The sequence below is a fragment of the Labrus mixtus genome, chromosome 13 (assembly GCF_963584025.1).
Source record: "Labrus mixtus chromosome 13, fLabMix1.1, whole genome shotgun sequence".
NCBI lineage: Eukaryota > Metazoa > Chordata > Actinopteri > Labriformes > Labridae > Labrus > Labrus mixtus.
Genome location: NC_083624.1, coordinates 19352622 through 19373857, shown reverse-complemented (window position 1 = coordinate 19373857; position 21236 = coordinate 19352622). Strand labels below are relative to the sequence as shown.

Below are 21236 nucleotides of genomic sequence, written 5' to 3'. Positions count from 1 at the left end.
ATCACTCTGCAACTCTGTGGCAGAAACCCTCATCCACGCCTTCATAACCTCCCGTCTGGTCTACTGTAATGGAGTCCTGTCCCTTGGGTAACCAGCAGGCAACCCCAATACATCTAAAATCTGCAGAGTCCTCTCCCACATCAAGCCCTGGCAGAACATCACCTGACCTGTCATCCACCTCCACTGGCTCCCAGATTCCCTTGAAATAACAAAAACTCCTCCTCAGTTATAAATCCCTTTGCGTCATCGCCCCTCAGTACCTCTCTAACCTTTACACCCACACACCACACCCTGAAACCTCCAGTCCTCAGACCCTGGCCTGCTGTCCATATCACTTAAGTAGAAAATAGCTGCATTCTCAGAAAAGAAAGCATCACTGTCACAGCATATTGTGCATCTGTTGAGGAAAAAAGCCAAGCAGGGTACATTTGTTTACTTAAGGCAGTGGTGTAGTGCAGGGTATACAGAGCATACCCACTTATGTTTCATTGTCTACAGGGTATACCCACTTCTCAATACCCTCTGTTTCACACTATTGATTGAATGACAATATTCAGAAGTGTGCTGTAATGGTTTTCCTTGGATGGTGAAGAGACAGCCCTTTGTATCTAATTGGTGAGTACCCACTGACTAAATGTGCAAGAGTTGTCTTACAGGTCACTGTTTATAAGAGAGGCCATTTATCCACTGCTGGATGGGACACTTACAAAAAACATCTGGGGTAAAAATTAAGAGTATACAACTTCTTCAGGCACCGCTGCACCACTGTGTTTGAGATACTAAATATTAAAATAGATATTAAATTAGTATAATTTATTATAATTTATTCATTTTTAAATGAGGGGGTCCAGAATAAGGAAGCCCCCACACCTACGGGCCTGTATCACTAAACAACACTGCCATCTAGCATCTGAACAGGCTCCTTACGTGTCGAACGTACAAAGTAGGGAGGTTCCCTCTGATGTCATCACGCTTACCCTGACGTCGTTGGACTCTAGGACGCTCTCTGGACTGCACCGGCGGGGAAGTTAGCAAGCAAGCTGAGCACAGACTTGAACAAATCACTGTTCATCAGTAAGTTATTCTTTGAATAATTCTGCTTCTTGTTTGTTTATTTGCTTTGTCACACGTTGTTTGGTGCTTTAACTTCACGCTGACACTCGTTTATTGCAGCTAACAACACGCGAGCTAACTTTACTAGCTTTAAGCATGTGTGCCAAACTCCGTTTAAAATATCACCGTTTTATATTGTTTTAGCTGATAAAAGCTATACAAAGGAGGCTAAGCTCATGATAATACTTCTCATCTATTGTTGAACCTATTACGTACAGTTCGGCAAAGGTAAGCTGAAAAAAAGCATTTTGAATTTATAGTGTTTGATTGTTATTTGTTGTGAACACTGCTGTTTAAGTGTAACGTTTCTGTTGACCTTATAAAGACAGGAAGGAGTCTAAAAAGCTAAATTTAAATTAGTTTTGCAAATAATGCTCAACTGAAGTTACTGATTGGTAGCTTTTTTGCTCTGTCCAACAATCAGTGACCAACTTCACTTTTCTGGTTTTTCATGCAACTGTATGGTGTAGATAGATTGATCCTGAACTTTGACATTTACACATGAACATATTTAACAGATTTGTTTGTTTTTTGTTGTTTACAGACTCCATAGATGTAACATTGTTTTTTCTACATATATGAAACTGTCAGATATTCTGCCATGACACTAAACAGAAACCAGGTGTGCTCTGATCCCACGTTGAAACGCTTCACCTTTGAACCTGAGATAACCGACATGTGGATTACTGTTACGTGACACTGTTTGAAGGCTGAATCTGACATTTACTGACTGTTTCTTTCACTGCAGCTGTGTTTTAAATGTCTGCTGACAAACTGAGCATTTGTTTATTGTCTCAAAAACATGGCCGCTGTGAACACTGCTGCTACCAACATGAAAACCTGTGTGCTCTCACCTCTGCTCTTCATCCTCTGCACCGATGACTGCAGAACCACACAGCCAAACTGTCACCTGGTGAAGTACGCTGACGACACAGTTCTCCTGTCTCTGCTGTCAGGCCCCTCTCAGCACCACAGACCTGTTCTTCAGGAGTTTGTGGAGTGGTGTGACAGCTCCTGCCTCGAACTGAACGTCAACAAGACCAAAGACATGGTGGTGACTGTCTCCAACAAGCAGAGGGAACTGGCTGCAGCTGCAATCACCACAATCCACGGGAATCCTGTCGAACTAGTAGAGGAGTATAAGTACCTGGGTACCATCTTTTGACAGCCTGCTGAAATTGTCCTCCAACACCGAGGAGATTCTCAGGAAATGTCAGCAGCGAAAATACCTCCTAAAGAAGCTCAATTCCTTTGGAGTCAGTAAAAACATTCTTCTGACCTTCTACTACTCCTTCATTGAGAGCATTATTACATTTTCGATAACCTGCTGGTTCCACTCCACCACCCTCCAGAACAGAAACCGCCTGCAGAGCACGGTCACAGTCTGCTCTAAGATCATTGGACTACCTGTAAGGACTCTGACATCGATCTATGAGCAACAGACAATCAGGCTAGCAGGTCGGATCATGCAGGACCCCCCACACGGTCTCTTCAGGACGCCGGCTTCGCTGTCCCTGCTGCAGGACTCAGAGGAGAAGAGCAACCGCTGTCCAGCTCCTCAACTCCTAACCCCCCACTACATCACTTTATTCTATCCATTTTATATCAGTATTCATACAATTCTGGTTACTTTATTCCTGTTGCTTCTTATCCATCATTGCACTACGGTCACTTTATTTATATTGTATATATTGGTTCTGTTGTTCCATTATTCACCATGCACCTTATAACTTATCATTTAGTTTTTCCTACTTGCACATAGTTCTGTATATATATATTTATTGTTTACTGCACATTATTCTGTTTACATCTGTTAGTCCGATCACTGTCCACTTATATCTACTCTTTTTATATTTTGTATTTTTAAGTTTAAGCTTTAAGTTGTATTTAAATTGACACTTTATATTTAGGTTAACATGTTTCGTCTACCTGCACTGTTGTTAATTTACTGCTCCGTGTGCCTTTGAATTGCCCCCTAGGGACAAATAAAGTTTTTTGAATTGAATTGTCTTGGAAATGACTAAAGAGAACGGGTATTGTTAGTTTTAGACGCCTTTTGTCTGTAACTAATGTTAATTAATGTACTTTTATTGTGAAGTGTTCCCGAATCATTCTTTTTTATGAATACAGTTTTTTGGTTTTTTTTTGACAGAAAAAAGTTTCTAAAACAGAATCCAAGTATTAAAAAAAGTTAAGGATTGAAATAATTGATCATGAACTGTTATCATTCTGCCTCTTCAGATCAGACATGGCGCTCACACAAGTGTCCTCCAACAAGTGCGCTGGCGGTTTCCAGAAGGTGTTCGAACACGAGAGGTGAGCTGAAATCTTTGAGTGTGATGTCAGCGTTTACGCATGCAGCTGTGTGAAGTTCTGAATTAATGTGCGTTTCCTCATTGCAGCACTGAACTCAAGTGTAAAATGAAGCTTGCCGTCTACCTGCCTCCTAAAGCCGAGACAGGCAAATGCCCCGTCATGTACTGGCTCTCTGGTGAGTGAGCAGCCAATGGGAAAGCTCCACAGCTGTCTACTGAAAGATGCATAAATTAAAGGAGCAATGTGTAACTCTGACGTCCTCCATGAAATGAAACATGTCAAGCCCCGCCCTCCTTAGTTACTGTTACTATGTTAGACATATTCTCTTGTCTCCAGGCTCCTTTAGATCCGAAAGAGTTGAAAATACCTCGAGATGACGACTTTTATTTGTATTTAATTGATCTGATTATTTTCTGAGCTCGTCCTCAGTGACAGAATCAGGACATAGATACAGCAGGGTGTATGAGCAGAACTCTAAATCTCAATATAATAATAATCTCTCAATATGATCCGTGTCTGATGCTAGTGATGGTGGCTATGGCCGTCTCACCTCTCCTGACTCACCTCTGGACTCCATCAGTGACCATCTCTGGAGCCAGAGGTCTGAAACATCCTCTAAATGTCTCCAACAGATCCTTCAATACGCAGCTGAGAGTTATGAGCACAATCTGACAATCACAGCGACATCACTGAGAGATAAATGCTCCAGATCAGAAACAGAAACCTAAAATATGCTAAAACATTTTGTCACTCCTGCAGACACCCTGAGAACCTTTAACCAGGTTTAGTAACTAAATTTCACTGTGACGCACTGAAGAGACTCGGCCCTGGAGAAAGTTTGGCTAAGAGGAAGTAGCCCTCTGATTGGTGAGTCAGGGGACCAATCAGAGAGCCAACAAAGGGTCAATTAAAAAGCTTTGTCGAAGCTAACGATCAAATTAAATTCATCCCAACATTCCTTATGTCCCATCTTCTATCTTGCGATTGGTTCTATCCGTCATGTCACAGCAGTTAGACGCCATCCAAGTGACGTTTCATGGAGATTTTAACGACATGAACATGATGAGATTTAATTAAAATTGATGAGATTTGACAAAATAATTTCTCTCTGACAATGACGGATAGATTTAAGTGCTTTAAATGAGCTGATGTGTGAGTGACGTTTTGGTCATGGTCCCTTTTAACCCGGCGTTCCTCTGCAGGTCTGACGTGTACGGAGCAGAACTTCATCACCAAAGCCGGCGGTCAGCTTCCTGCCGCAGAGCACGGCATCATCATCGTCGCCCCCGACACCAGCCCACGTAGGGACTCAATCACAAACACACTCTTCTGTGACTAAAGCTGTCATATAAACTCAGCCCTTTCACCCTTTCCCATCATGCATCAGGTGGCTGTAACATCGAAGGGGAGGATGAGAACTGGGATTTCGGCACTGGAGCCGGTTTCTACGTGGACGCCACAGAGGATCCCTGGAAGACCAACTACCGCATGTACTCATACATCACCGAGGAGGTGCGTTTGATTTCACCTTTGATTTCACCTTCAGCTGATTTCTTGTTGTTAATAATCTCTTTCTCTTTTTTCAGCTTCCAAAGCTGATCAACGCTAACTTCTCCACCGACCCCGACAGGATGTCCATCAGCGGGCACTCCATGGGCGGCCACGGGGCGCTTGTCTGTGCCCTGAAGAACCCTGGGAAGTACAAGGTACCGCATGTGACACGGGTCTAAAAACACTCCATGCACGCTTAGGTAGTTAGAAACACAAATATTCTCTCTTTAAATCTGAAATAAACGAGCAGAAACGTGCTCAAACTAGGATCAATATTGGAGATGCTTTTGAAAAATTGAGAGAGGTTAGAACACAGAAAGGTTTACAGACCGATGCAGAGCTGGATAAACACTGAAGCTTCAGTGTCCTTCACATGGTGACCTGTGTGAGCATCGACTCTAGAGAGGAGGGGGCGGGGGGAGACAGCTCTCTACAATGTTTTGAATCTGGACTGCAGTACCCATTTTAAACACTAGGTGTCAGAGTTACATATTGCTCCTTTAAGAAACGACAATGAACGTAATCAAACATGACATCAGGGTGGCTTCATGAACACGTGATATCTGTAAGTGTTGGAGACTTTGACAGCCTGACATAAAAACAGTAACGATGTCTTTTCCTTCAGGCCGTGTCTGCGTTCGCTCCCATCTGTAACCCGATGCAGTGTCCGTGGGGACAGAAGGCGTTCTCAGGATACCTGGGCTCTGACAGGTCCACGTGGGAGGTAAGATCTGCAGCCTGCTGTCCTCTTGATAACTGTCATCATCATGTCGCTGTGATAATTATACTCGTATGAGAAATGTGCTCCTGTCCTCCTCTTCACTTCTCTGTGAGACGTGTCATCTGCACTAAAGATGGATTCTTTACAGACATTGAACATCTTTGGTTGACTGAGATGAACGTTAACTGACTGCTAAAGAAAGCTAAGTGAGACGCTCTGCAGTGATGCAAACCATCAGCTTGTAAGAACGTTAAACCTTATGGTCACCCCGTTTGATGGGATGCGAAGATGTTTTTTTGTTCCTTTATTATCGTCTATAACTTGCTCATCGTACTTCCTGCAGTCATAAACCTCACAGCAGCTCGGAATCAGATCATTGTGTCAGACTGAGTAGAATAATCAGATTTTAGAGTTTAGTCTGTCGAACAATTCATGGCGCTGCACAAGTTCAATTCAGCTAAAGAGACGCATCACCCAGCTGGTCTCCAATACAGGAGTCAGCTCCATAATAAGGTTTATAACTTGACTCCTTCGGATGATCCTCCAACAACCTTCTCTCCTCTCCTCTCCTCTCCCCTCCTCTTCTCTCCTCTCCTCTCCTCTCCACTCCTCTCCTCTCCTCTGTCCTCCTCTCCTCTCGTGTCCTCTAATGTCCTTCTCTCCTCTCCTCTCATTGCCTGTCCTCTCCTCCTCTCCTCCCCTCCTCCTCTCCTCTCTTTCAGGCGTACGATGCCACCGTGTTGGCGGCGTCCTATTCGGGTCCTCAGCTCGACATCCTGATCGATCAGGGTCGTGACGATCAGTTCCTGTCCGCCAGTCAGCTGCTGCCCGACAACCTGATCGCCGTCTGCTCCGAGAAGAAGATCCCCGTCGTCTTCAGGCTGCAGCCGGTCAGTTCCTTTAGACTTTCAAAGTAAAAGCACTCAGTTTACACGATCTGGAAAACACCTGCACGTACCATCAAAACAACACCTAACAGAGAAGACGTGGTTATAATCCTCCTTCAAAATGACATAAATCTTTACAAACATTGATCTTAAATAATAATTCTTTAATGTTTAACTTATAAATCTAAACCTCTTGAATGTGAAGGTTTAAATCCCACCTTCATTTTGTCAGCGCTCAGGAAGCTGTTTATAACGTCACAGCGCCATCTTGTGGCCACATTAGTGAGGTGCAGGGAAACCTTCAGCCTCTGAATTAGTTTAAATATTAATTTATTCTCACTAGAGTTAAATCATTTGGAAGACGAAGACATAAATAAATGAAAATTTTATTTAAATTTTTGGAAAAAGGTGCTGAATGTCAGCGGGTCGTAAAACAGAATTTGTAGCGCTGTGATGTGATGCACTTTGGGAGTTGTAGTTTTTATATTCCGTGGTACGAAAACAGGTAACGATGACATTAGAGTTTGACTAGAATCATATCAAAGTTTCAATTGCTCGTATCGTGACGACCATCGTATTTTCACTAACATCAATTTTTTTTTTCGTCCTGCAGGGTTACGACCACAGCTACTTCTTCATCTACTCCTTCATGGCCGACCACATCAAGCATCACGCCAAGTTCCTCAACGCCTGAACCCGGCTGTTCACCTGAGGGTTCACACACACCTGAGCCGGCTTCACCTCGCTCCCGCTGCAGGACTGGCAGTAACAACATCCGCTCTGTTCTATGGTAACAAACTCAACAAAACGATAATTCAGACGTCTGAAATCTAAACGGCACTTAACCTGGATTCTCCGAAAACGACGAGAAACTCTTTTTATCACGAGGTAATATCATTTATACTCCGGATCGAGACGGTGTTTCTTTATTGTGAATGAGCACTTTCCTGCACACGGACAGACATGATGAGCTGGGCAGTCCCTGCTGTGTTTGAAAATAAAATCCTTCCTTCATTTCACTGTTTTGTTCTTATTGAAGTTCACTGACGGCAAGCAGAAAAACATCACACAACAGTAAACGTAAAGCCGGCTCTAATCTTCACTGATGTTAAAAACGTTGAGACGACAAACATGAGGAGAGTTTTTAACTTTAAATTCCTCCCAACGCACACACGAGACGATTATGACCACAAGACCACACACCTGCTGTTTGTAGTGACGATGTCACACACATGAGATCTCACAGAATCTCATGTGATCAAACGTGACTTCAGAAGAAAAACAAACATGGAGGGTGATCAATGTGATCAGCTGGCTGATCTGGCGTGCATTCTATTTTGCAGCAAAAAAATAAAAATGGATCCATTGTCTATACTGCATTTTTCCCATTTAGGTTAACGGGGGGCTGGAGTCGATGTCAGCTGTCATTGGGAGATAGGCGGGGTTACACCCTGGACTGTTCACCAGCCAATCACAGGGCTGACATATAGAGACAAACAATCAGGCACACTGACTCAAATTCACACGGACAATTTAGAGTCACCAGTTAACCTAACGAGCATGTCTTTGGACTGTGGGAGGACGCTAGAGTACTTGTAGAGAACCCACACATGCACGAGGAGAACATGCAAACTCCACACAGAGAGACTCCTGTCAGACGGGGATTCAAATCAGGAACCTCCTCGTTGTGAGCGGACAGCACTAACCACTGCATCCCTCAAAATAAAAATGAGAGCAGTAAAATAATCATATTGACGTCTCACTCTTGAGGATTATTTGACAAATCTGTCCTAGAATCATCTCCTGTGAAGTCAGCCTGAAACAGAGAATGATAACTTACAGAAAGGAGAAGAGAAAGTGAGGTACCCCCCCCCCCCCTTCCCCAATTTCCCAAAACTTCAAGTGAAGTGGCATAATTCTCAAGTTATTAAATATTTAGAAAACATGTAATGATGATGAAGCTCTTCTCTTTTCAGGGCTGCTTGAAAATGAAATGAAAACTCTGTTTTTAAAGCATTTAAGTGACATGAATTTAAGAATAATAAGAGTGAAACAAACACAAAGCTCACACAGAAACACAGTAAAACTGATGGAAGAAGATTTAATGAGTGTGTGAGTGCTGCTCTTCACCACTGGGGGTCACTCTTCTACTTCGCTGTGTTTCCTGGGAATTCTGAGCACACAAGGAAGAGGTGAGTCTTCTAGCTTTGACATCTGGGTTCTTGGTTTCAGTTTAGCATCTAGTTCCAGAAACTCTTCTATTTACCTTTAAGAGGATGAGTTACAGCATCAACATTTCTTGAACCGAATATGTGATCTGAGGGTTCTGAGGAAGGTCACAATAAGAGCATTAAATATGAGTGGGAAAAGAGTTGGAGGAAAAAAGCTGTGTGGTTAAAATTATTAAAAATAAAGCGATGTCTGGATCTTTTTTTTTTTTAAATCCCTTTTTGAAGTTATTTATAAAGCTAAACCTCCTTTAATGACTTTATCTGAGGGCAGACCTTTTTGTGTTGACCTTTTAAACTCGGCCCGGCTCTGTGCTGCCACGTGGTCGCTAACGTTTGACATTTCAGACTCAGACTGTGACTAACTGGAGCGAAACATTCGGAGCAGACTTCATCATCATTATCATCACTTCAGGTAAGATATATATCTTTATAATTATACTTTCAGTGTTCACCAAACACACCTGATTGGATGTTTGATTATTATTTTTCTTGATTCATTGCATCTTAAATATGCACAGTGCGACCCTGATGTTCATGTTACCCAATTAAACTCCTGCAGAGAGCTGTCCCCAGCCAGCTCTGCATGGGTCTGTAAACCTTTCTGTGTTCTAACCTCTCCATATATAAAAAGCATCTCCAACATTGATCCTAGTTTGATCACGTTTCTGCTCGTGGAGCTTATTAGAAACATGCAGAGGCTTTTTAGGTCGGGTACAATCACTTCTATCTGAACCAGTTCTCTTTCCCGCTTCCATCGCTGCAACACCTGTTGGTTTGACCTGATAACTGCTCTCATATCTGGCAAACCGAGGGAAATCCAAAACAGCTGTGTGGGGGTGCCTTAAAACCGCCTAACTTCTCTGGTCCAAACAAATCCAGACCAGAATCTAAAGTTAGAAGGAGCACTTCAACATAGCATGTTTCCTTAATGTCTGATCATACAGTAAGGTCACTTTATCATTTCAGCCACTACACAGCTCACTGATTGGTCCTAAAGTAAGGATCTTTTAGTGTGTGTGGATTTTGGCGCCCCCCTGTGGACGGAGTGTGCAGCATTGTAGAGCACAGCTAGTCCAGATGAAGAGATCTTTGAAAGTGTACCTGGATCAGGTCGAGCCAGTTTAGATTTCAGGATCAAAACGTGGAGATGTGGAGGATTTGAATCCATGCAATGGAGAGTTTCTAATCCTCTCGTAGAAGGTAAGATGATTTAACAAAGGTCATACGGGTAAAAATGAGGCTGGTGTTTGTGGTGACCCTGAACTTTATCAAAGGTAAGAAATCATGTTCCCAGATTCTCAGACTGATTTCTACAATGTTAGTTAGTGTTCACTGTAAACGAGGCATATTACATAACGCTGACCTTTAACCTTTGCCCTTTCTCATGAAACGCCTCCTGAGTGTGGAGCAGTGAAGTGGAGCTGCAGGCCGCTCTGCTCTCACAGTAATCTGCATGTTAATCATGAGCCCGAGGCCGAACGTTTTCATGGAGCAGGACTGTGAGGTTGTGATCCACTGACCCACTGTGACTCTGAGGAGCTGAAATTAAAGGTGACGAGTTTCTCCCCTTCTCTCTGAGGCTGAGCACAGACACCCTCCAGAGGAAACTAATTTCAGCTGATTGTATCCGCGATCGCATTCTTTCAGTCATGACCCAAAGCTCATGACCACAGCTGAGGGTCGGAGCAAAGATCGACTGGTAAATGGAGATCGGCTTTGACTTCACGCTCAGCTCCCTCTTCACAACGGTTCGGTACAACGCCCGCCGACGCTGAGTCAATTCGCCTGTCAATCTCACGGTCCATCTTACCCTCACTGTGAACAAGACTCCGAGATACTTAAACTCCTTCAGGCTGTGACTCCCTCCCCACCCGTAGGGCGGTTGTCCGCTGTTTTCAGGCAGCTATCATGGCCTCAGACTTTGAGGATCACATCACATTGAACGAGCAGAAATGTTCAGGGACACATCAGAAGTTTACAGTTTTGACCGCTTTGACCTCGTCTCTGTGGATCAAACTGATCCTGGATGGATGTAAATATCTCAAAGACTCGATCTAACCCCGACTCAGACTGTGGCTTTGTTAGCTGCTCAGTTTGTACAGATGAAAGGAAACATAATTTAAAGAGAGTCCTAACAGAGATTCAGATTACAGAGCTCCCCGCAGGCGGTCACTGATTCAGCTGACTCATGCTTCTCTCTTTATCTATGCACACAAACATTTCTTTTTACCTCCGTCTTTATTTTTCTTTAATTCCCTTAACTGAACAGTTTTACCTCCCAGGCATCATTTGTCTCTCCATATCTAACTACATGCCCTCTCATGCACTCGCAGCTATTACATCGGCGGCTTAAGTTGACCGAGGGAATTTATTTATTCATGTTTGTCTGCAGCGACCTTCCTCGCAGTCACATCTAATGTTAAACCGCACTGAAGGCGCGCCTGGCTGCCGGGCGGCTGCAGTCAGAACACGCTGTACAAACTGTTTGTGATCTGCTCAGAAAAAACATCGAGGTAATTAAAATACTGTAACAACACAGACGTTTATGTCGTCATTAGAAGACGAGTGAAACCGTGGTCACGTATATGATGACACACACAAATAGACACATTGAAGATGAAGAATCTGTTCACGCAGGACCGGACTTTGGTATGAGAAGTTTGTAGTCCAAGTGTCATTGACCAATCAGGTAGCAGCAGGCTTTGGCGTTTGCAGGTAAAACAGTCCGTATGGAGAGCAAAATCAGGCGGAACACAAACCACCGTTAACGACCCCCGTCTCCCATCGGCAGTTATCTGACGATGATTTGTTAATCTTTATGAACAGACCTCTGCGTTGACCGTAGTCAAGATGACCGGGTGAAACCGACCTGAGGAAGAGAATATGTTTACAGACGAGCTGAAGTATCAGAGTATAATTTACATGATGTTTTTATCACAGCAGCACAAACAGCAGCAGTACGGCAGCTTTCATTAGCAGCTCACGCTTCCTGATGCAGCAGTCTGTGACGTAACAGCCAGTGTTTCCACGGCAACCATAAACATTTTATGTCTGTCATGGCGGCTGCCGCAACAAGACACGTCCTGTTACAACTATGAATTTACAGATTTCTTTGTCTTTGATAACTGTTGGAAATATTTCAGGTCATGTAGGCTAAGTACTTATATTTAACATAGACTTAGTCCATTTTTTATTAATTTAGATATTTTTTAAATTTTATTATTTTTTTATTCGGTTTGTTGGGTCTCGTTATCGTCGCAATGGATTGTGGGATGTGTAGTTCCTTAGCTTCCAGAAAACTTCATCTCCACAGTTGAGTACTTGTAGCCATTATCAGCAGACACGTTTTACGACCTCTCTTCCTGCAGGACTCAGGACTGCGGATTAACATTACTTTTACCAACGAACAAAGGAACTGATCAATGACTTAAGTCTCCCTCTCAGACAGGATATTATTAACTTTTACAACACCTTGAATAAACAACCGAGCGGAGACAGAACACTCTGCTATCTACGAATTGACCCCGAAGACATGAACTGTGACCGAAACCAGTCTCTGCAAAGTCATAAAATTGACCATCTGTTGAAGGACTGCTGAAGAGCTGAATTAAATCACAGCGTTCAATTCTGCACCAAATGAACATTTATGTCTTTCTTCATCTAGATATTTGTAATTGTCACATTGAATGTATTATAATCATCTTTTTAAACTCAAATCTGATCTTCAGAACAGCAAGAGTTATATTATGTCCACCTCCCTTGTTTTACACACCGAACCGTAACAGAATGAACTGACCAACTATGGACCCAGCAGACCAAAACCCCCTTCGCCAGTCCCTCTCCAGCCAAGGAGCCCTCATTGGAAGACATGACAATATGCTACAGGAAGTTATGGAATCTCTACAGAGTCTTCAAAGGAATCTCTCCCACATCAACTCTCAGCTCACGCAGCTTTCAGGTCAAGCCGCTACTCCTGGTACATCATGTTCAACCTGTTCCCATGCCCCAGCTCAAGCCTCAACCTCCCTGTGCCTCAGAACCACAGCCTCCCTGTGTTCCAGCAGAGCGCTGTCTGCCACCCTTGTTTTACACACCGAACCGTAACAGGTGCCCCTTCTTAAATACGAGGTTAAATAAAGATATAACATCTTAATAATTTAATTATGCTACAGTACTTCTGCCTTTTTCTTTGTTTTCCAGTTGTGTTTTCTTTCCGCGCCAAATCAAAAGTTTAATAGTTGGTAGTATTCTCGTAGTTGTCTTGGTTCCAGGATTTCCGGACCTTCAGACGGACGGCCTGGAGGCAGGGCACATAGCCCGGAAAGTTCAGGCGGACGGCCTGGAGGCAGGGCACATAGCCCGGAAAGTTCAGGCGGACGGCCTGGAGGCAGGGCACATAGCCCGGAAAGTACAGGCGGATGGCCAGGAGGTTTCAGTCTGGCCTCTGACAGAGACACTGAAGACCGCAGGACCTCCGACAAGGACACAGGTGTGGGCAGAGTCAGCAGGATCTCTGACGAGGGCGTAGGAGTCAGCAGATCCTCCGATGACAGCGCTGTAGTCGCCGGAACCTCCGACGAGAGCGCAGGAGTCGCCGGGGCCTCAGACGAGAGCGCAGGAGTCGCCGGGGCCTCCGACGAGAGCGCAGGAGTCGCCGGAACCTCAGACGAGAGCGCAGGAGTCGCCGGGGCCTCAGACGAGAGCGCAGGAGTCGCCGGGGCCTCAGACGGGGGCGCAGGAGTCGCCAGGGCATCTGACGGGGACGCAGGAGTCAGCAGGGCCTCTGATGGACAGGAACAGGAGGCAGACAGCGCTCTGCGGGAACAGGAACAGGAGGCAGACGGCGCTCTGCCGCAACCGGTGGCAGACAGCGCTCTGCTGGAACAGGAATAGGGAGCAGACAGCACCCTGCCGCAACTGGTGGCAGACAGCGCTCTGCTGTGGCTCTGAGGCACAGGGAGGCTGAGGCTTGAGCTGGGTCTTGAGTTGAGGCCTGAGTTGAGGCCTGGGCTGAGGCCGGGGTTGAGGTTCGGGTTGAGGCCGAGACTCTGGGGTGCTGGGCAGCGGAGGTAGGAGAGGACGACGGGCTCCAGTCCTTCTTCTCTGGCCTCCACGGATTCCCTTAAAAATAGCCAGCCGAGTCCCAGTCCAAGGAGACTGCTCGGCCCTAGCAGTGCTTTGGGACAAACGAAAAAGGTACTGAAAATAATCCACCTTTGAAAAAGGATCCATTCTCTCCAAGGTTTCTGCTGGGTCCATTGTTCTGGTCAGTTCATTCTGTTACGGTTCGGTGCGTAAAACAAGGGAGGTGGACCCAAGTGCAGAAAAACCAAAAATATTTAATTAAACAAAAAGGCCAAAGGCAACAAAAACTTACTTACAAAAGTTCAACAAAAAACACAGGGATCAAAACCAGGGAGCCACAAAGGAGCACGAGCAAAAAACTGACATACCAACAAACGACATCCAAACAACATACCAACAATGAACTGACACGGAAGGGAAGAAACACAGAGACTAAATACACAGGGGAATCAGACACAGGTGAGACTAACAAGACACAGGTGAGGACAATCAGGGCAATCACACAGGGAAACACACAGAGGCAGGAATACAAGAAAAATCCAAAACTAAATAATACCAAATCATGACATTTTAAACACTTAAATGATCAGATCCAAACTGACTCACCAAAGGCACACACACACACAAACACACACACACACACTCACTCTTCAAAGAGCTGTCCTCTGGCATGTGACCGTGTTTGATGTCTTGACGTTTCGCAGCCTCGGCCCGCAGCGTGTCACGCTGCCTGGACGAATGTGTCAAACTGACATTTATGAAGAAGTTGAGTGAGAGGCGGTTTGTTGGCGTTCGGCTGCTGGTCATGTTCAGAGTGTCTGAGATTACTGTTCCACCAAACCGCCTTAAGTGCCCTTCAGCTTCAGAACAGAAGCGGTCACAGTGGACTGTAGTTTGAGTCAGCGGTGACCCGGAGCTCAGATCTGACGAGTCCAAGTCCTCCGCACTAAATGATCAAATATGTCATTTGTCTTTGGCCTTTAAATGACTCGTATTACTCCGTCTTCTGATCCGACACCTCTGAACACAATGCTTAGTTTCAGCTGCTGTCTCTTTAAGTCCCCCCCTCCCCACATTCTCCTGATTGGCCAGCTCTCTGGAAGCCCTCGAGGGGGGCAGAACGCTGCAGGGCTGCCAGGGGAGGGCTGCTCTCCAGGTCTGGGAGAAGAGAGTCTATGTAAGAGGTTTCAGAGGCTTACGTAGAGGCTCGAAGCCGTCTGGTGAAATTCTTGATTTGATATCGGGGGAACTATGGCGTGATTAGATCAAGCCGTTTAGCGCCCTCTGCAGACTCATCCTGGGATTACTCCAACATACGTTTACCTCATGATCTGAAACTTTGCCCACCTTTAGTTTGAACATCCAGCATTGTAACACTTTATGAGTTTATCAATAAAGATCAGCAGAAGAGGTCGACTTTGAGCATCCTGTGCTATCAAACCTCAAAGACATCTGGACCTGCAGAAACAAAGGTCCAGAATCAAGTTATTTGCGACGTTACATTTGGTGATAAAATGAAGGGAATGTGTTTTAATGCAGTAGGAGAATCTGTTCGAGAATCTTCAGAGGAGATGCACAGATTGTTACTGAATCAACGCCGTCTTTAGCCGTCCCTGAGCCCGGGTTTTACAATACTATAAGAATACTTCAAATGTGTCAAATGTGTCTTTACTGAATCACACACTGAATATGCATGATTTAGTCTTTAAGAAATCCAGCTGTGAGTGAGTCTGTTTTATTGCATCTTTTCCTGCAAATCAACAAGGACGCGGATCGCCAACAGAGCAGATTTCATTTCAGCCCATCAGGGAGTGAGGTGACACCACGGGGGCTCTGCAGCTTCCTGTTTGTGTGTGTGTGTTCACTTTTCTGCAGGGATTGTGTTTGTGTGTTCTCATGTGTGTGTCTGGCACTCATCTGCAGGGTGGTGGTGGGGGGCGGGGGGGGGAGGGAGCTTTGTTAGCTGCTAGCTTAGCGCTCTGAGCTGAGGGGATCTGAAGGAGGTTAAAGCGTAGATGTGTGGAGATAAGGATTAGCTGATCCTGACAACAGAAGGCAGCTCGTGTCTCTGATCAGATAAGAGGAACAGGAGGGTGGGACCCCGCCAACTTTTGGATGACTTTGACTGTAGGGGGTCTGCTTCTGGGGGTGGTGGAGTGGGGCCGGGAGGGGTCTGTGGTGTCTGACCCCTGAGCTTGAATTAATCTGAAACCAGAGGCCTGATGATGTAAGATGTGTCAGGAATCCAGCCTGTGTATGACAGATACACACAAAGGGATTTCCTCCCTGTGCAGGCCAGCTCCCAGCATGCATTTGGCCGCCGGTGAAGTGAAGCAACGTGCTCAAGTCGGACTGAACAAACTTTCCAGCAGTTTGTGATCATCGTCTCAGGGTCACAGGAAACTTCTGCTGCTAACATGAGCTACTGTAACTCCTCATTTAAGACCAAGTGTGAAAGACTGCAGTTCATTGAGTGTCCACTAGAGGCTGACTTTGAAAGTGAGTCATCCCCATAGAGCCCCGTGTTAAACTGTCCATCTTTACTACAGAAATAAACATGTTTACAGCCGGGTTTAAAAATACGCTCTGTCCTCTCAGCTGCAATGATGCGTCAGGAAACAAAGATGACACATGACTACAAATCTTCTCCTTCCTCCATGTGTGTGAATGAGATTGTCATCACTGTGAGAATGTGTCGGTGTGACCCTAATGGACAAAGCATGAGTGACGTCACCTGTCTTTTCCTGCAGGGGGTGCTGGAGTCCCATCGATCGCGGTCTCCATGCTGGAAATGCTCTCTCAGCCTAACTTTCAGTCAACCTAACGACAGGCTGAGAGCTGGAGCTGAGGCGGGTTTTAAGCCTCCTGACAAACCGTTACACCGCACCCACCTGTCAATCAGGTCAGCTACACGCCTTATTGTGAATAACTCTTATCCTTCATCAATCATTGTTCCTTAGAAATAACCTTCCATGCCAAACACAGTGTGCTGTGATGCCTGGGTTTAAACAATGGCTGCTTTTTAGTTATTTACTCGAGTTATTCAAGGAATCATTTCTGCCTAATTTATTCTAAAGTGAGTTATGACAGTCAGTCACTTATAGAGAAATCAGATTTCTTCACCTGATTATTGGACACTTGTTTGAACTCTGCTTTCCCTTTAAAGCTGAGTTTAAACCTGGCTGAAGCAGATTTAACATCAGATCTCAGATCTCTCGGCTCTCTCTGCTCTCACACACTGTTGAACAGCTTTTAGCATTCTGTCAATCTTTTTCAGAGAATGTTGTGAGTATTGTCTTTGTGTTTCTTTTGCACTACATACAGATGTTTTCAGATTTATTTAAGAGGTTTATTTTGTGGTTATTTATCTGTCTCATCCAGTTTCCTGATGTAGTTTCCGTCTTCATTAATGCTTTGTGTAATAAGTCCTAAAGGATCTGAGTCTCTTTAACTTTTAGATCACAACTTTTCTATTAGTAGGCTACAAATAAAAAGCTTCTGAATTAATCCCCCCCCCCCCTCTTCTTCTTCTTCTCCTCCTCAGACATAATCAGCATGAGTGTGGTGTTGTTAAAGGAGGGGATATTAGAGGAAACGTCTCAAAGTGTCATAATGCTTCCTGATCTGTTCCTGTGAGGCAGCGCTCCGGGGTTTATCATTCATACATAAAGATTGCATGATTATTGTTCACTCTTAATCCAAATTGCAACAGGCTTTGCCCCTCCACTTGTTACGTCACAGCATCTCTGTGGGTGCAGACGGACTAAAAGCCGCTCGGAGACCCGCCGCGTGCCAACACGAATGTCTGCGCTGTCATCCTCGTGAAGCCGAGAGAGAGAGAGAGAGAGAGAGAGAGAGAGAGAGAGAGAGAGAGAGAGAGAGTGACATCGAGAGAGAGAGAGAGAGAAAGACATCAAGAGAAAGAGACAGAAGTGACCGCTGCAGGGCGCACTAAGCTCCGGGGTCTCTGTCTGTCCTGTCTGTCCTCTCACCCCTCCATCCCTCCCTCTCTCTGGGTTTAAGACAACCTGCTCCACTCGCTTCTCTTTCCGCGGCGTCTCCACGCGCACTCTCCACCTTCACCATTACGTCCCAAAGTAAAACGGACTTTTTAGCGCTCGCGTCCCGGACTCTCCACAGGAAGAGGATCGTCGCCGCGGTGGTAGGTATCGTCATGGTTCTAGCTCTGATAATCGCGATTCCCCTGCTGGTCCAAACCTCCAAAACGGACGCGCACTATGAGATGATGGGCACGTGCCGGATGATCTGTGACCCGTACAGCCCCAAACCGAGCGCCACGGCACTGGAGGTCATGCAGGACCTGAGCGCCATTCCGTCCCCGAGCTTTGTCACAGGGACTAAAGGAGAGCCTGGCCGCCCGGGAAAACCCGGGCCGAGGGGGCCACCGGGCGTACCGGGGCCGCCCGGACCGAGAGGGCCACCTGGGGATAGAGGGGACACCGGGAAGAACGGATATCCCGGGTTAGGAGGCACCGCGCGCTCAGAGACCGACGGAGACCCCGGCTCGATCATCGGTGGGTCAAAGATCGCCTTCTACGTGGGTCTGAAGAACCCGCACGAGGGATACGAGGTGCTCCGGTTTGATGACGTCGTCACGAACCTGGGTAACCACTACGACCCCACGACCGGAAAGTTCACGTGCCAGGTGTCCGGGATTTACTACTTCACCTACCACGTGCTGATGCGCGGCGGGGACGGGACCAGCATGTGGGCTGACCTGTGCAAGAACGGACAGGTGAGAGACGTGCACGCGCTGATTCACCTTCATGCTGCCTGTTTATTCAACATGAAAGTTTTTTTTAACAGTTAAATCTTCTGGGGGAAAAAAGCTGCAACACAGCATCAAAACATTTCAATCATGTGATAATCAGAACAAATATAACAACATTTTTAAAATCCCTTTTCTGTTTAAATCGAGATCATTGTGTTAAATCCACAAACCCGCTGCAGCTGCGTCCCTCTCCTTCATGATGACAGATCAGCTGTGATACTTTAAATCAGGAGCCGTGACTCTAAACACGAACTGATTGAACTGAGAGAATACATTTAGTCCATGTTTCTTGCAGAGTGGGTTCATGAGGAACACAAATATAATGTAACATACAAACATAATACTTATGTTCCAAATGTAAGTAGAGAGATGTGCAGGAATGTGCCAGAAGTGAAAGTGTGACTGACAGAAACGATGCGTAAAGTACAGAGACGACATTCCAGTGTGTTTGAATGTGACGCATACTGGAAGAAGTGGGATCAGAGGAACCCATCGCATCATTTTAATTATGGTCTAAATCAAGGAGCCGAAGTGTAACAGGTTCAGGTTAATTATAAATGACGGAAAAACGTGGCCATTAGAATCAAAGAAAGGGCGGTATGGACTCACTTTCTCTTCCCTCCAACCCTCAAAGAGAAGCTTTAAACTCATCAATCCTGATTCTGTTATTTGTTCACGTGTTTATCTTTGTGTTGGCTCCGTCCTGGATGACTTTTACGCACACTCCTCCTGCTCTCTCTCTGCTGCTGCACGCGCGTCTTTACTGCGAGAGAGGGAAAGGAGGGGCTGGAGTTGGAAGGGGCATGTTGACATCTTATTCTTCTGCTGCTGCTCTTTGGTTTATTTAAGTTTTCTGTCCCTCCATGTGCAGGTCCGAGCCAGCGCCATTGCGCAAGACGCGGACCAGAACTACGACTACGCCAGCAACAGCGTGGTGCTGCACCTGGACTCCGGGGATGAGATCTACGTCAAACTGGACGGAGGGAAGGCGCACGGCGGGAACAACAACAAGTACAGCACGTTTTCCGGTTTCCTTTTATACCCGGACTAAATATTCACGGGATAAATATTCACGCCACACCCACACCTCTGTAATATCTCCACTTCTGATCAGGAGGAAGATGCCAAAAGAGTCCTCTTTTCTCCGTCTTTGAACGCATCTTTTCTTCCATAGAGTATGGATTATTTCTGGATTCTATAATCCCACGTATTCCGCAATAGTCTCACGTGCTTGGCTGATTGTTTATGCAGAAACAAAAGACTCATCCCTTGTTGGAAAATTAGCGAACATACATTAAAAGCTTTTTTCAGAATCATCATAAGCGCCCTGGCTGTATTGGGACTGTGTTCTGGATAAACTGGCTCCACATGAAGGAAGCTCCACAGTCTGTTGTTGCGTCTCCTCTTTAAGGATGTTTGAGGCTGAAACTGAACTGAAAGGCCTCCATGCTCCCCTGCTGTATTCAGAGGACATTACTGTGTGATGTGATACATAAAGATATATCCTGTAAAGTCTGAACATATGTATTTATGCACTTCTGTATTCCAAAAGAGAGTCAGTGAACCCGTATATAAGCTACAGTTAACTGCCCATCCAGTGTTGCAAAAATGTCTTTCTATGTCCTCAGTCTAAATGTGGATCAATACTTTCAATAAATGAGTATGTTTTGTACGATGGAGTCTGATGTCAGGTGGAATCGGAGTGAAGGCAAGTGTTTCCTGAGGAGGAGGAGGAGGAGAGATGTGAGGCTGCAGCAGGAGCAGCTAATAGATTTTTACAAAAGAGCCACGGGCAAATCTCTCTGCAGAAAATGTAATTTCATACATTTTTTGAACCTCTGACGCTTCACTTTTATAATCAGGTGTGACGTCCAGGTGACATGTATTAAAGGGAAGTCTCTGCAGTTTAAGCGTTACAGACCGTTTCTTTAATAGCTCGTCATGACTGCACACTGCTCTCACACTGAGAGGCCTGAGCTAAGCTACACTTTAGACAACAAACCATCAATGACGGGCGGCGATTACACACAGGAGAAGTCCGGTTTTGAGAATTATTGTTGATCCCATCGAATGTTTCCATCTTTGTCTCCGTAATGAAACAAAAACATCCAGCCTAGAAGGCGCTGAGCCGACTCTGGAGCCCGTCTGAGCACGTCCATGAGCACTTCTACTTTCAGAATTTTTGCTGATAACTCTTCTGTAGCGTCTTTGATTGGACTGGAGATGAGCCGCATGTTTGTGTGTGAGACAGATAACTGTCCAGGTGTTTGCAGTGATCCGTCCGTCCTCTGATAGATGGAGAGACGATGTTTGCTGCTTTACGAGAGTCTCATTATTTAAGTCAACATCTGAGCACGTCACACTCGTTCAGAACAAACGTCCTCGTTCAAAACCCCCAGAGACACCTGCAGCATGCTAAAGACCCACTTAAGATCTTTAAGTCATGGAGCGTCACATCCTGCAGGTAAACACACATTATCTATCCAGCTGCAGCTGGATCTGCATGTTTGTGAAGCTTTCAGGGGTTAATCCTGTTAAAC

The 21236-nt window shown here is 45.4% G+C and overlaps 2 protein-coding genes across 2 annotated transcripts; both read left to right on the top strand.

The window, feature by feature from the left end:
• The first annotated feature begins 960 nt into the window (after positions 1 to 960).
• esd (esterase D/formylglutathione hydrolase) lies at positions 961 to 7607 on the top strand. Its single transcript, XM_061054045.1, has 9 exons — positions 961 to 1074; positions 3355 to 3429; positions 3516 to 3604; positions 4632 to 4730; positions 4817 to 4941; positions 5016 to 5135; positions 5606 to 5704; positions 6424 to 6591; positions 7202 to 7607. Exons 2-9 carry the CDS (start codon positions 3362 to 3364, stop codon positions 7280 to 7282), a joined length of 849 nt encoding a protein of 282 aa, XP_060910028.1. The 5' UTR covers positions 961 to 1074; positions 3355 to 3361; the 3' UTR covers positions 7283 to 7607.
• Positions 7608 to 17519: 9912 nt separating this feature from the next.
• On the top strand, positions 17520 to 20368 carry LOC132987163 (complement C1q-like protein 2). Its single transcript, XM_061054044.1, has 2 exons — positions 17520 to 18660; positions 19568 to 20368. The coding sequence occupies exons 1-2, from the start codon at positions 18079 to 18081 to the stop codon at positions 19745 to 19747; spliced, it is 762 nt and encodes a 253-aa protein (XP_060910027.1). The 5' UTR covers positions 17520 to 18078; the 3' UTR covers positions 19748 to 20368.
• Positions 20369 to 21236: the final 868 nt, after the last annotated feature.